Source organism: Vulpes vulpes, chromosome 11 (genome assembly GCF_048418805.1).
Source record: "Vulpes vulpes isolate BD-2025 chromosome 11, VulVul3, whole genome shotgun sequence".
Classification (NCBI taxonomy): Eukaryota; Metazoa; Chordata; class Mammalia; order Carnivora; family Canidae; genus Vulpes; species Vulpes vulpes.
Genome location: NC_132790.1, coordinates 18,099,376 through 18,112,242, shown reverse-complemented (window position 1 = coordinate 18,112,242; position 12,867 = coordinate 18,099,376). Strand labels below are relative to the sequence as shown.

At 43.8% G+C, this 12,867-nt stretch overlaps 2 protein-coding genes across 16 annotated transcripts in view; one reads left to right on the top strand and one right to left on the bottom strand.

Moving 5' to 3' along the window:
* TUB (TUB bipartite transcription factor) overlaps window positions 1-4,808 on the top strand; it is a 63,302-nt gene extending 58,494 nt beyond the window's left edge. For all 6 annotated transcript variants that reach the window (XM_072725701.1, XM_072725702.1, XM_072725699.1 and 3 more), the window contains one exon: window positions 286-4,808. In XM_072725701.1, coding sequence (XP_072581802.1) covers window positions 286-419 — 134 coding nt within the window. In that variant the 3' untranslated portion in view covers window positions 420-4,808. The remainder of the gene's footprint in view (window positions 1-285) is intronic.
* The window catches only part of RIC3 (RIC3 acetylcholine receptor chaperone), a 56,385-nt gene continuing 48,132 nt past the window's right edge, over window positions 4,615-12,867 (bottom strand). For 7 of the 10 annotated variants that reach the window (XM_026008313.2, XM_072725697.1, XM_026008312.2 and 4 more), the window contains one exon: window positions 4,615-9,157. In XM_026008313.2, coding sequence (XP_025864098.2) covers window positions 8,685-9,157 — 473 coding nt within the window. In that variant the 3' untranslated portion in view covers window positions 4,615-8,684. The remainder of the gene's footprint in view (window positions 9,158-12,867) is intronic. The other 3 variants (XM_026008315.2, XM_072725696.1, XM_026008314.2) reach the window with 1 other exon arrangement.

The window sequence follows — 12,867 nt, the reverse complement described above, 5'->3', positions numbered from 1 at the left end:
CCTGACCCTGGATTCCGTGGACTCAGCAGAGTCTCAGGTGTGGGAATACCCTCTGAACGGACTTTCTCTCTTCTCTGTCTCCTGATATTCCTGTGCCTCTTGTTCTCCTTTGTGTTCTCCCTCTTTCCCACCACTTCTCCCACTTGTTTGACCTCCTTTGGGCATCTCTGCTCCTCACCTTCGCTTCCCACTTGTGATTTGAGTGTGTGTGTCCCTCCTCCCCTGCACCATCCCTGCTCTGTCCTGTGTGTGTGTGTGTGTGTGCATGCCCGTGCCTGGCTGCAGCGGACTACATCGTGATGCAGTTTGGCCGTGTAGCAGAGGACGTGTTCACCATGGATTACAACTACCCACTGTGTGCACTGCAGGCCTTTGCCATCGCCCTGTCCAGCTTTGACAGCAAGCTGGCCTGCGAGTAGAGGGCTCCTTGGGCCCTTTGGGGTTGCCCAGCCTGGAGTGGAGCTGCCTGCCTGCAGAGACAGCCCTGCCTACCCTCTGTACATAGGCCTCCTGCCAGATGAACCTTCGGCTCTCGGTGGCTCCCTGGCCAAGGGAGATCTGGCTCCTCTGCCTCCACTGCTGGGACAGAGGACGAGCTGGGGGAGGTGTGTGTGTGAAGGGACCAGAGTGCATTCTTCCCATGCCCCAAGGTCTGCACACACATCCCCACTCTTGAGTTAGTATCTTGCTGCGATCATGTTTGCCAAGCTGGGCAGCCTTTACACTGGGAAGGTGGGAAGTATAGAGGGAGAGGAAGCACAACGCAGGGCTGCTGTGGCCCAGCCATCTGCTCAGCCTAGGGGTCCGGGACGGTAGGGCCCCCACAGTGCAGGGCACGGTGTGCATGTGTGTGTTGGGTACATCAATTTTACGTAGAAGGGCTAGGATTAGCTAGCAGGTCCTTTGCTAACTACAGAAAGTCTTCTGATTTCAGAAGGCCTCAGCCAGGCTAGGAGAAGTTATGGGGGTTTGGGAAAGGTAGATGAGTGGCAAGACCTTGTCAGGACCGTGGGGGCCTGGCTCTGGCTATGGGAATTGGTCGGCAGCCGAGGGTTCCCACCCATTTGATTCTCTAGGTTTTCTCTGCACAGAGGCAGTTGAAGCCAGAGGTTTTAGAGGACAGGCCCTGCAGGACACAGGCTCAGCATGCGGAACAGGCTCCTGGAACAGGTCCCCTGGACCAGGGCTATGTCAGGAGTCCTGTCAGCTGCCTGAGGAGCTTTCTGCTGAGCGACTCCCACACAGTGCCCGAGTCACCAGCCTCAGAGTGCACCAGGTAGGCGTGTCTGGGCCTCTAGCTGGTAGAGCACTATCCCTAGGACGTAGCATGCTCCAGGAAGAAGTTCTAGCTCCTGGTGCTTCAGCACCCAGGGTGGTCAGCCTGGGTCGTGGCTGCTGAGGATTTGTATATGTGGTTCTTCCAAGGTGGCAATGGAGCAGGGTAAAGAAGAGCAGGGAATATTTTAGAAAGGAGAGGTGGCAGGAGCCTCACAGTCCAGTGTGTCCTGTTAGGTGAAGCACATTGAGAAAACTGGGACTTGCACCGCGTCACGTCACTGGTCAGTGGCAGAGTTCAGAACTTCCGCTCCCTCAATTTCTTTGTTCCTTCCCTCCCCCTGGGAAACTACTCTCTGGTTCTCTGGCCTTCCTGGGACCTGGTCTGCATGCCCTCCCCCTTTTGCCTGATGACAGAGACTTAGAAATGTTGGAGTTGATGTAGGAAATTGAAACCATTTCGGTGGGAAATGAGGTAGTTCCCTACTGAAAGCTTCTTGAGCATGTTTGCTCAGAACTGCTCTGGGTGTGGCTTCTCCTCAAGGGCCGGCCTTCCCAAGGCTGTGGTCCCTTTCTCTATTTGGGTGTGATGGGTGAGGTGCCTGACCTCTCCCGTCCATCCTCTTCCTTGGGTGGCACCCTCTACCCCAAAGATGTAGGAACGCTAAGCCCTGGCTGGTCTGTCACTTACCCTGGCAGAGGCTCCTTGCCCAGACAGAGGTCAGAGATCAGTGGGAGGCAAGCAGTTGTTCCTCCTTTCAGAGGAGATATACTTGGAAAGGCTGTGTGGAGACTTTTTCAAGTCTACCTTAAACATTCTGTTGAGGCTCTGTATTGAGGTGGAGTTGTTTTGATCTAAGTAGAAGTAGTGTGTTCTCATTTCCTTATAATTGAAGATTTGCTGTGTTGAGTGCTTAAAGCAAGGATCTTTAGGATCTGTGGAGAGGCCCCTCCACTGGTCTAGACTCTGGACCACTCTTGGGGTCATCTGAGGGCTCTAGACTTTCTTATGCTGGGGCCAGTCCACTTCCCGGCGAGTGTGCCATCCTCCTTCTCACAGCCCTAGGCTGGCTTGCTCTCTCTTCTGACTGGGAAGAGACCTGAAGTTTAGGATGATGGAAAGTAGATGTCTAAAGTCTGGGTCTATAATTTTAAAGTGGGACAGGCTGATTTTAGAGTGTAGTGACAGGGAGGTAATCCTGGGGCAGCATGGAAAAGGTAGAAGCACAATGGCAAACTTTTGGACCCTGCCCTCTGTCAAGTACGCAGGAGAGCAGGGCGGTTGGATAGCTTGGTGGGATCAGGAACATGGGTTGAGCTTCCCGGCCTGGCTATGGGGAAGGCAGCTCAGCAGCAAAACTCTGTTGGGCACTGAGTGACAGGCAAGAGCAGTTGAGTCACCTGCTCGAGACCCATCTTCACAAGGTCTGTTCTTCAGACCCCCTTCCTGGTGATGCTGGTTTTGCCTGACCACTGGCCTCCTAGCCATGGGCCCAAAGACTCAAAAAGCTGCCAGGGCCCCTGGAGACCACCTGGGCTCAGCCTCTCCCTAGGAAGAGCTCTTACCCTTCATACCTTCTACTCAGATGCTCCTTGAGTGGGCAGGGGACTGGATGATGGGATGAGTAAGCCCTAACGGTGGCGGGCAGCTGGGGCCTGGGCAGCTCCTCTGTCACTGCCCCCTGGGGCCACACTCCAAAACTCCACACCCTTTTTGCCCAAACGGCTCTTCTGTAGAGCAGTGATGTTCACTTCCCCACTCTTCTCCAATTCTAGCTTTTCTTTCCTTCTGGCTCCAAGGTGCTCTGTGTCTGTCTGTGTGTCTATGTGTCTGTGTGTACTTGGGGAAAAGGGCAATCTGCAAATCACCAACTGAGGTTTCTTATTACGATCTTATTTCTAAGGATGAGTAGGAAAGGAATAAGGATGTTATGATCACCTGTGGATTTTGTTCATTTCATGCTCTTTGATCAGAAAGTAAACGTGGGAAAGTACCAGTTCTTTCTCCCAAGGATTCTGATTAGGAGGATACCATCCAAGAAATTTTAGTTTTTCAGTTTCATTTTGCATTACCTGAAGAAATTGGTGTGTTACACATGCATGCTTTTGGATGGATTTGAACATACTCTAGTGAATGTGCCTTAAAAATCACAACACTAGTTCAGAAGGAGCAGGTAAAGGTCCAGATCCTGCTGGAGACAGGTGTGAGAAACCAGAGAATGTGAAAATCACTAGCTGAAGAGAACCTTTGGAGCCTGTATCCTTCAGGAACAAAAAGGGCAACAGCACTACAGAAGCAGAAGCTTGTCTGGAAATGGAGCATTTACCTCTAAGTAAGTCTGCATTTAGAGGCCGTTCTAAATTTAATAAGCAATGGTGAGGATTTCAAACCTAGTAAGTGCACGCTTTCCTCACAGCGGGGTCTGCAGTGAGCGGAGATGCTGGGCTGGCCAGGGCTGTTACGCAAGCACAAATTCTATCTCCTAGCTGGAGTCCCTAGTTTTCCCTTACCGCAGTAACACTGGCCTTCCCCCTCCCTAGGATTCTTTGCCCCAGCTGAGACCTCAGGATGCCAGGTGGCCCTCAGAGCACACTTTTCCAGATAGCTGAGTGCTGTGTTGTGGTGCCCAGTACTGAAACGTAGCCACCCCCAGGAACAGGCTGAGGGATGGGCTCTTGTTTGAGTGTATTGGTTACCTGTCTGTCTGTACCTCCAGTTTGCAATTCTGTCATCTCAGGATATGGGGGGAGAGGCATAGCAGAAGTGTTGGGATAGATATAACTTTCTGACCAAGTTGAGAGGCAAGTTGTCTTATAGAGAGCACTATTGCACTTAGTAGCTATGTGATTCTGAGCAAACCACATGATTTTTCTAGGTTTTCTAGGTTTTTTTCATCTACAAACTTGAGGAGGTGGGGCTGTCAAAACTTTCAGTAAGAATCAGGGTGAATGAAAATTGATCCTTGCTTTCATCACTATCTTTTCTGGCTCATCACTGTGCCTTTTTTTTCTTTCCTAAGAAACACATCACATCTCTTTCTTCTGTCCTCCTGCCCCTTTCCCTATCAAGGTCCAGGCAGATTAGGCCAAGATCCAGAGTTTCCTGGAGTGTAATTTCGAGTTGCTTAGAAAGGGAAGCCTGACTCTGGCCTCTTTAATCCTGCAGAGTTTCAAAGGGGACTTGGTCAGGGTGGGCGGCACTTCTCTTGCTGGGAGCATCCATTTAGCCAGTTTTCCTAACGCCTAGAATGTGTATGTCCATTTGCACAAGATTGTCTTTTCCTATTCTGGAGTGGTCATTTTATTTTTGTTCAAAATTATCTGGAGTTTTAGACAAACTTGCAAAACTGTGCTTTTATTAAGTGACTTTTTGAATAAACTCTTTGGTATTCTTGAGCAAATGTATTTATTTACTGGTATGTGCAATGACAAAATTGGTATTTTCCCATGTTGACATTACGTATGTTGTAGAACTTAGTGTTTGTCTAAGTACAGACCATATAGCAACAAATTAAACTTGAACTGTTTCAACACTGCTGTGCACTTTTTTTTTTCTCCTACAAAAAACATTTCTTACCTATAAGTTTTTCCTATACCATTCATTCCGTCTGTCCTAAGAGCCTGCAAGGGGCGGGGGGGGGGGGGGGGGCGGTGATTGGAAGGGTTGACAGCTTTAGAAGCACTATCACGTGGGCTGAAGCTGTCCTCCCTCTGGCCACATACCAGGCTGAGAAGGGCTGAAGAATAGTTAAGGATAGAAGATACTTAGGAACTAAACTACGCATTCCTGCAGAGGGCTTCTCTAACCGAAGTATGCCTGGGGGGTGGGGACTGGTTCTTAGGAACAAAAGTAAGCAGAGTTTTTTTTTTTTTTTTTACCCTCAATTTGGAGGTTTTATGTGGCCAAGATGCTGCCATTACCATGGCCCAAGTCCTTGGCTCTGCCTCTGTGGGAAACCATATGCAAGTTCTTATCAGAGATTTTTGTTGGGTTAGTGGCCAGGTTAAAGACAAATCTTTTAAATAGTCATAGCCAGGGTGACCATATATCCAAGGCAGTCCTGGTTTATACCTATTGTCCTGGCATAATTATAATTAAAGTTCTAACCTTTTCTCAAGGTGTCTTAGTTTGGACCATGGGTTATTTGATCACCTAAACCATAGAAAGTAGAGAGTGGTTTTCATAGACCACTTCTTCTAACAGTTAAAAATACCTCCATTCTTCAACATGCCTTCCTTCCTGGGCCTAGTTTGTGGGTTTTTTTTTCTTTTCTCTAAGATTTATTCATGAGAGTGAGAGAGAGGATCAGAGAAGCAGGCTCCATACAGGGAGCCCAACTCGGAACTCAATCCCGAGTCTCCAGGATCAGGCCCTGAGCTAAAGGTGGTGCTAAACCGCTGAGCCACCGGGCTGCCCCTGGGCCTAGTTTTTTAGAGCATGTGCACCGCTAGTCCTGGAGTTCACAAGGCACTTTCCTTATGCTCCTATTATGACCAGGAAAGAGGCTCTCCTGACTGGTTCACCCACCTGACCAAGCATGGTTCCAGGAAAGGACCATGGACAGGAAAATAAGGTGAGGCCCTTAGTTCCAAGGCTATTTATCCCAAGAACTAGGACAGAGCACTGTGCACGGTGCTCAAAGATCACTGAGGACCTAGTACCTGATCAGGCTCACAGTTCAGACCATTTTTGAGAAGAAAGACATTAAGAAAAGAGCACACATGACAACAAAAGCCAGTCCTATGATTTTGGTCATCCCAGGTTGTATATACATATAATTGTTCTCTCTGAAGGACAAAATAATTTTGGAAAATCCAAAAAGTACTAATCTAAATGACTGATGAATACATCAGTCATTTCTGAAATAGAAATATGCTAATATATCCCTGCTGTATAAGCCAGCCAAGAGCTTGGGCAGTGAGAGCCATCCAGAGCTCTTAGTACTTCTGGAAGGACCTAGTTCCATAAGCCAGTTTCTCCCAAAGATCAACATTCAAAATAAAGACTTGGTTATACAACACCTTATGTACCAGCCTCATAAAAATACCTGAACATCCATATACTTTTCACACTTGTCACTGTTTCATCCAATACCACCTTTTCTGCCAAGAATGACCATTCTGTTCCTCAGCCACCTGGAGAAGTTCTTAGCATGCCTGAAGATCCAGCTCCCCAGGAAAGCTTCTTGGAAGTACTTTGGCAAAAATGATCTTTGTGTTCTTGTAGATCTGGGTCCAAATCTCAATTACAATGTAAAACTTTGCACAATAAGAGTAAATTAGCTAACAGTGAGTAGTTACCACGTAGGAGGGTAGGAGGGCAAATGCTGTTTTACTGGCACTGATGATTCACATTCATTCCTCCTACCCACCGTGTGAGAGCTGGACTTCTACTCTCCTGCATCAGATGGGAGAAAGCCAAGGCTCAGCACAGGTAAGGAGCCGACAAGAGTCTACAGATAGAAAAGGCAGGGATGGAATCCTGACCAACATTTCTCTGCCTGCAAAAGTCACAATCTCAAGCCCTTTTATAGTTAATTCTTCATTTAAACAAATTGGACAAAGCTTCCACACTAAACTTTTGTTTCTTAAAAGGAGGAATTGAGCCTCTGTTCCTACCAGCTAGCTCTGGACAGTGCCTGCAAAATGAATAACTGAATGCATAAGTTAGAAACAAACACACATCTCTAATAAGGAACCATACATACTAAGGCAAAAAAAGGAACGAGGGACCCAGGACTCCTTACAAATCAACCGCTTACAGTGAATGAAGGGGAAATAACAGGGAAAACAATTTATCGAAACAGTAAAGAGCACCTACATTATTTTTTTACCTTGGGCATTACATTACATCTAGATCATTTCCAGTACATTTTAAGCTGTACTCTTTAAAATGAATCAAAGGTTCTACACACAGATGCAATATACTTCTACAGACTCAATCTTCAATGACTTTTCTCTGTAACAAGAAATGTTAATTTTATTAATAAGAAATGCCTACTAGTCACTGATGTGTTATCTTAATATGATCCTGTACCTTCTGACAGCAGTCTCTATGCTTATGTGTGGGATTTAAACTTTTCCTGGCATCTCAGTCGACCAGGAATAATGGAATTCCAAAAGCCCTTATCTACCTTTACATCATTTCTTAGTTTTCAAGTTTTCCACATTTCATGACTAGGGATGATCTTGGAAATGTGTCCTCTTTAAATTCTCAGGTCTTACATGTAAACTGAATTCACTCATCCTTACTCGACAGGATATATGGGTGCCATCTTATCTCAAGAAGACACATGACAGGTGGCACCTTACAGATGAGGCCTTTAGTTTGGTCAAAATCCTCCCAGTCTTAACCTAACTCCTGCTTCCCTCCAGCTTTCTCAAAAGACCCAGTTACCTGAATATAGAATAGTCTCTTCCCCTGGGAACTGCTATATTGGTTCTCTGCAACAGACATACACTGCAACTTTCCTTGCAGGCTGGTGCTTTGTCTATAAGCTCAGTCCTCATTTCTGTTTCAGTTCATGTGGTAAGAATAGATTTCCCAGAGGGCACAACATTTAGAAATTGCTTCTAGGCAAGGCTTGTGATTAAGTACATGGATTCTCTCCCTAGCTCTGACCCTCTGGCCTGAGGGTCTCACGGAGGAGCACCACCCTTACACAGGCTTTCATGTAGCCTTAACAGCCTCCAGCACTGGCTCTGCAGGGCAAGGACTGTGTCTATTTAAAGCTCCCTCTGGCCACTGAAGGCCAGAGGTACAAAGGTGCTTCTGGGCTGACAGTTCTGTGAAACAGAACAGGGATAAAGGAAGCTAGAGATCCAGCAATACCAGAGTAACAGTCTCCCAACAGGTCTCTGGACACATTCCCTGGTGATCGGGGCAGCAACAGTGCTCCTAAAAAGGCCCTCACTGAGAAGGGGCTTCAGTTCACACAGCGGAGGCTTACCCTGCCTCTGGCCCCATCATACCCACTAACAAAATGTTCTCTTGAATCAGGGGACCACTAACCTGCCCAAGGCCTGCAGAGTAAGGCATCTCGGACTCTGAAACCTTCACTTTTGCAACGTTAAGTCCTCATGATGTATAAACTGATGTTTGTTCACAGGTAAACCATCTGCTATTCCTGGCATGAAGAGTCAGACCTCTGCCCCTGAGTGTACAATAGCTCAAACATATTTACTCAGTGGATCAACTCTGGTGGAGGGAAAGCATGAAGAGACAGTGAAGCTGTACTGTATTCATACTAATTGCTATGGTGTTTTACAAGGTGACAGGTGTGTGAGCACCAGGAAGGATATATGATATCCATGGTAGTGGCCTGATTAGCTAAGATACTTAAACACAGAATGAAGTTCAGGGCACAGGGCCAAGGATGAAATCAGAGGAGAGAGAGGTCACCTTGGGACTAGAGTAATGGATACTTCCCCAAACCAGTAGTTTTCAACTCAAAACCCTGGGGGTTCCGCTTCCTCAAGGTGGCACCTGTATGTGCTTTATCAGGGCTGATGCCTAGGCCTTCATCTCTGAAGTCTTGGGCCCATACTTCCTTGGTGATTTCCTCTTGCTCAGTGTAAGTGTCTGCACTGAATCCAGCATTCTCTGCCAAGACTGCGGGATCCTCTTCTTCATTAGAACAGCAGGAACAGGTTTCTGGCTTTGGGTCACATGAGGTAAGAGAATTCTCCTCATGGGCTCTGGGGTCAGTGGGTATTTCCCAACCCAAATGGTCTGATTCTTCACCTTCTAGGACTCCCATTCTTTCCGCTATTTCTTCAGCAGAGGGCTCCCTGGGGTCAGGATAATCCACCAGGATTGTTTCTTGCCTACGCTTGATGCAATCTGAAAGGTCATAAATTGGATAAGTCTCTTCAGGGTAACCTAGAGAAAAAAGTAGCACAAATTTTTACAAAGAACATCTCTTCAACAAAAAGTATCAGGCTGTAAGAGGCTTCTCAGGCAGCAGCTATCCTATCCCAACAAATCTAGCTAAGAAACCTCTAAGATGACTCTAGCAGTTCTACAGTTTTACTTGAGTAAATCCTTAGTGCTCTAGAACACTATCCCAGTGTTTTCTGAAATACAACAGCTCAGAAGAAAATTCCTTCTTAAGTGCAGGTTGGTTAGGGCAGAAGAGACATCTCACCCCTCTGGCTTCTGCAGTAGTGATGAAGATTAAACAAGCAACATGAGTCTTCAGTTAAAAAAAAAAAAAAGTACTGAACACCAGATGGAGAGAGCATAGCTCAAGGCTAATGTTTATAATTTCTATTTGGATCCATTTCCAAATCTTCCTGGGGCAGGGAGAAGACGACGACTAAGCTCTTTGAAAAGAAATACCATGAAGGCTTCTACTAATCGAAACAACTGAAATGGCTCGCAAGTGTCAGAAAGAGCGAGCACACTTCAGCAAGACCTGCCCAAGGTCCCGAAAGACAAGCCCCATGCTTCCATAAGACAGAATTCCCATTGTTGGCTTCTTAGTCTTCACAAAATGGGACAAAAGACGACAACAAACCGGTAAACAAAATGAGTAATACTGGTGCTGAATCCCAGCTATGATAATGAGGAAAAACGAAATGTTGCCAAATTAAAGAATGAAATGAAATAAATCTGTGTCAGCCAAGCTACGCTGGAGCAGCAGATGGGCCTCGCTGGAGCTCATATGCCAGTGCTGGCAACAGCAGCTATGCATCCTACACAATGTAAAAGGCAGGAGAATTTAAAATCCATTTGCGCATTATGATAATTGGCAAGTTCAACCCTAACGCAAACTACTCTTTGCCTGCAAATTCTGAAAAGCAGAAGTCTTTTTTGATGCAGTGTAGTGTGTGTGGAGAGACATATTTTAACAACATTTACAGTTTTTTTTTCTGATTATAAAAGTCATACAGACTCATTGTAAAAAAAATTTTTAAAAACAAAGTTTTAAAAAGAAAACACAAGTCACCCAGAATCCCATCACTGATAACAATTTGTCATGTTACTTCTGGCCTTTTATCATATATAAACATACTATGCATAAAATGTTATACCCTGATTTTTTTCATTCAGCTTCTATCACGAGCATTTCTCCATACCATTAGGCATTTTAAAATTGGCTGCAAAATATCCCATCATACGGCTACATAACTCACATGACTGGCCATGCTTCTTATATAAAACATGTAGATTGTCTCCAATTTCCCCTTATTCTAAATAACATGGAAGTTAAGATCTCTGAATATACATCTATGTTCATTTCCCTATTTCTTTAAGATATACCACTAGAAATGTAAGAACCAATGGGACCAGACCTTTTCAAAGCCTGTTTTCACACTCCACCAAATTACTTTCCAGAAAAATGTATACTTTTAGTCTTACCAGTGATGTAAAAAACTGTCCATCTTATCACACCCTCATCATCACTGCCAGTAGCATGTGAAGAATCTCGCTGAGTCAGTCTCAGTTCACTTGCTTATTAACTCACTGTGGACAGAATGCTAGGTAAAACAGAGCTTAGTCACCCAAGGCCCTCACAGCCTCCGTGGTCTCCAGCAGGGGCTGGAGAAGCTTACTTGCTGGACTTGCTGCAAAATGGACTGAATACTTAAGAGAAGTCCATTTTCTGACATGTTCCTGCCTTCTCCCCACACCAAGGACAAAGCTTACCTTTGAAGTCCCATGGCTATCTGCTTTGGCTTAAGAGGGGAAGATCTGCTGAAGAAAACCAGTGACTCACAAATGGGCTGCTGAGGTATCCCATTTTCAGCCAACATCACTGGTTATTCAAGAACTTCATTAAAAATATGAGCAAGCTACAAAACTCATTGATCCTATGAAGAAGTCAGCAAGGGAACCAAACTAAGCAAACTATGTAAACAGCCCCTAAAAAAAAAAAGTCAATGTTGGAAACAGGAATTAATATCAATCAACTTGTAATTGATATTCCCAGCAATCAAAATACTACCAATACTGATAAAACCCAACCAGGCTTCAATATAAAAAGGGGAGCAAATAGAAAATGAGAGTTATTAGAAATAGAAAATCTTTAAACTTGAGAAAGGGAGAAAATAGATTAAAATGAGCATGGATTGCTAAAAGCCAAATTAGTATATTAGAAATCCAACTACAGAAATTCTTTTTAAAAAAAATAAGAAATAAATAAAAATTAAAATTAAAAAAAAATTCTTTTAAGACAGAGGTAAAAATGACAAAGAAATGGAAATTGTGAGAAAAAAATAGACTATACTGAAAACTGTTCCAGGAGGGATCCCTGGGTGGCGTAGCGGTTTAGCGCCTGCCTTTGGCCCAGGGCGTGATCCTAGAGACCCGGGATCGAATCCCACATCGGGCTCCCGGTGCGTGGAGCCTGCTTCTCCCTTTCCTGTGTCTCTGCCTCTCTCTCTCTCTCTCTCTCTGTGTGACTATCATAAAAAAATTAAAATTAAAATTAAAATTAAAATTAAAAATAAATAAATAAATAAATAAAAACCACTGTTCCAGGATATCCAATCTCAGAGTTACCGGAATTCCAGAATGAGGGCATAGTGGGTTAAATGGAAGCAATAACCAAAAAAAAAAAAATAGAAAAGATCCTTTAGCTGAAGAAAAACTCGTCTTCACATGGAAAAGACTCACTAAATGCTAGGCAAAAATACTATGAAAAATCCACACACTCATACACACTCAGATATAGGCCAATGAACTTGCCCAAATTCAAATGTTTAAGTATTAAAAGATTATAAGTTTCCAGCCAGAAAACAAATTAGCTGACTAAAAGCAGATTGCCTATTGAGAAAAAGAATCAGACTGCTAAGATTTCTCATTTTCAACATCAAATGAAAGATAATATAGCAATGTTTTCAGACTTATAAAAAAATTGCATGATCAAATAATTATTTGTATAAAAGTGAAAAACGGTATGTGTAGATATCCAAGTACTCAAAGTACACCAATCTATAAGGGGTTACATGAGAGGGTAGGAAGTGGAGGTACTTAAGAACACTGACAAATACAAAAAAATAAAATAATTTGAGAAAAAACATACCATATGTGAGAAAGTGGTGAACAATGAAGAATTACCAATGTAAACTAATTATTGATAATGTGATTAGAACTTTGATGCCACTGTTGAATACTTAAAATAGGCTATATAAAATTCTATATAATTTCAACAACCTTAAGAGTCAGACAGAAAATAAATGTGATGAAGATTTTACCTTATTTGGGAATAAGGTTATATAAAAAGATTTGCAATTTGGAGGAGAAAAATTCCAAATTTCCATTTCTTTGATTACTAAGAGAGACTGAAAGACTTTTTAATGTTTTACAGTAGGGTGCATTTTTTTTTTCTTTTCTGTACTGCTTACAAAGGAGGAGATCAGTTTATAAAGTATAGAACTCCTTATATACTAAAGATACCAACTTTTCAGTCATTTGTCACATATATTTTTTTCTAGTTTAGTGTTGGCTTTAAATTGTATGGTATTTTCTAGTCTATAGAAAGTAAAGGTTTTATATATTCAGGCTACATTATCCTTTCCCTTAAAATTTTCTTCATTGCTTTTAAAAAATGTAATTGTAGATTCACCTATAGTTGTAAAAAAAAA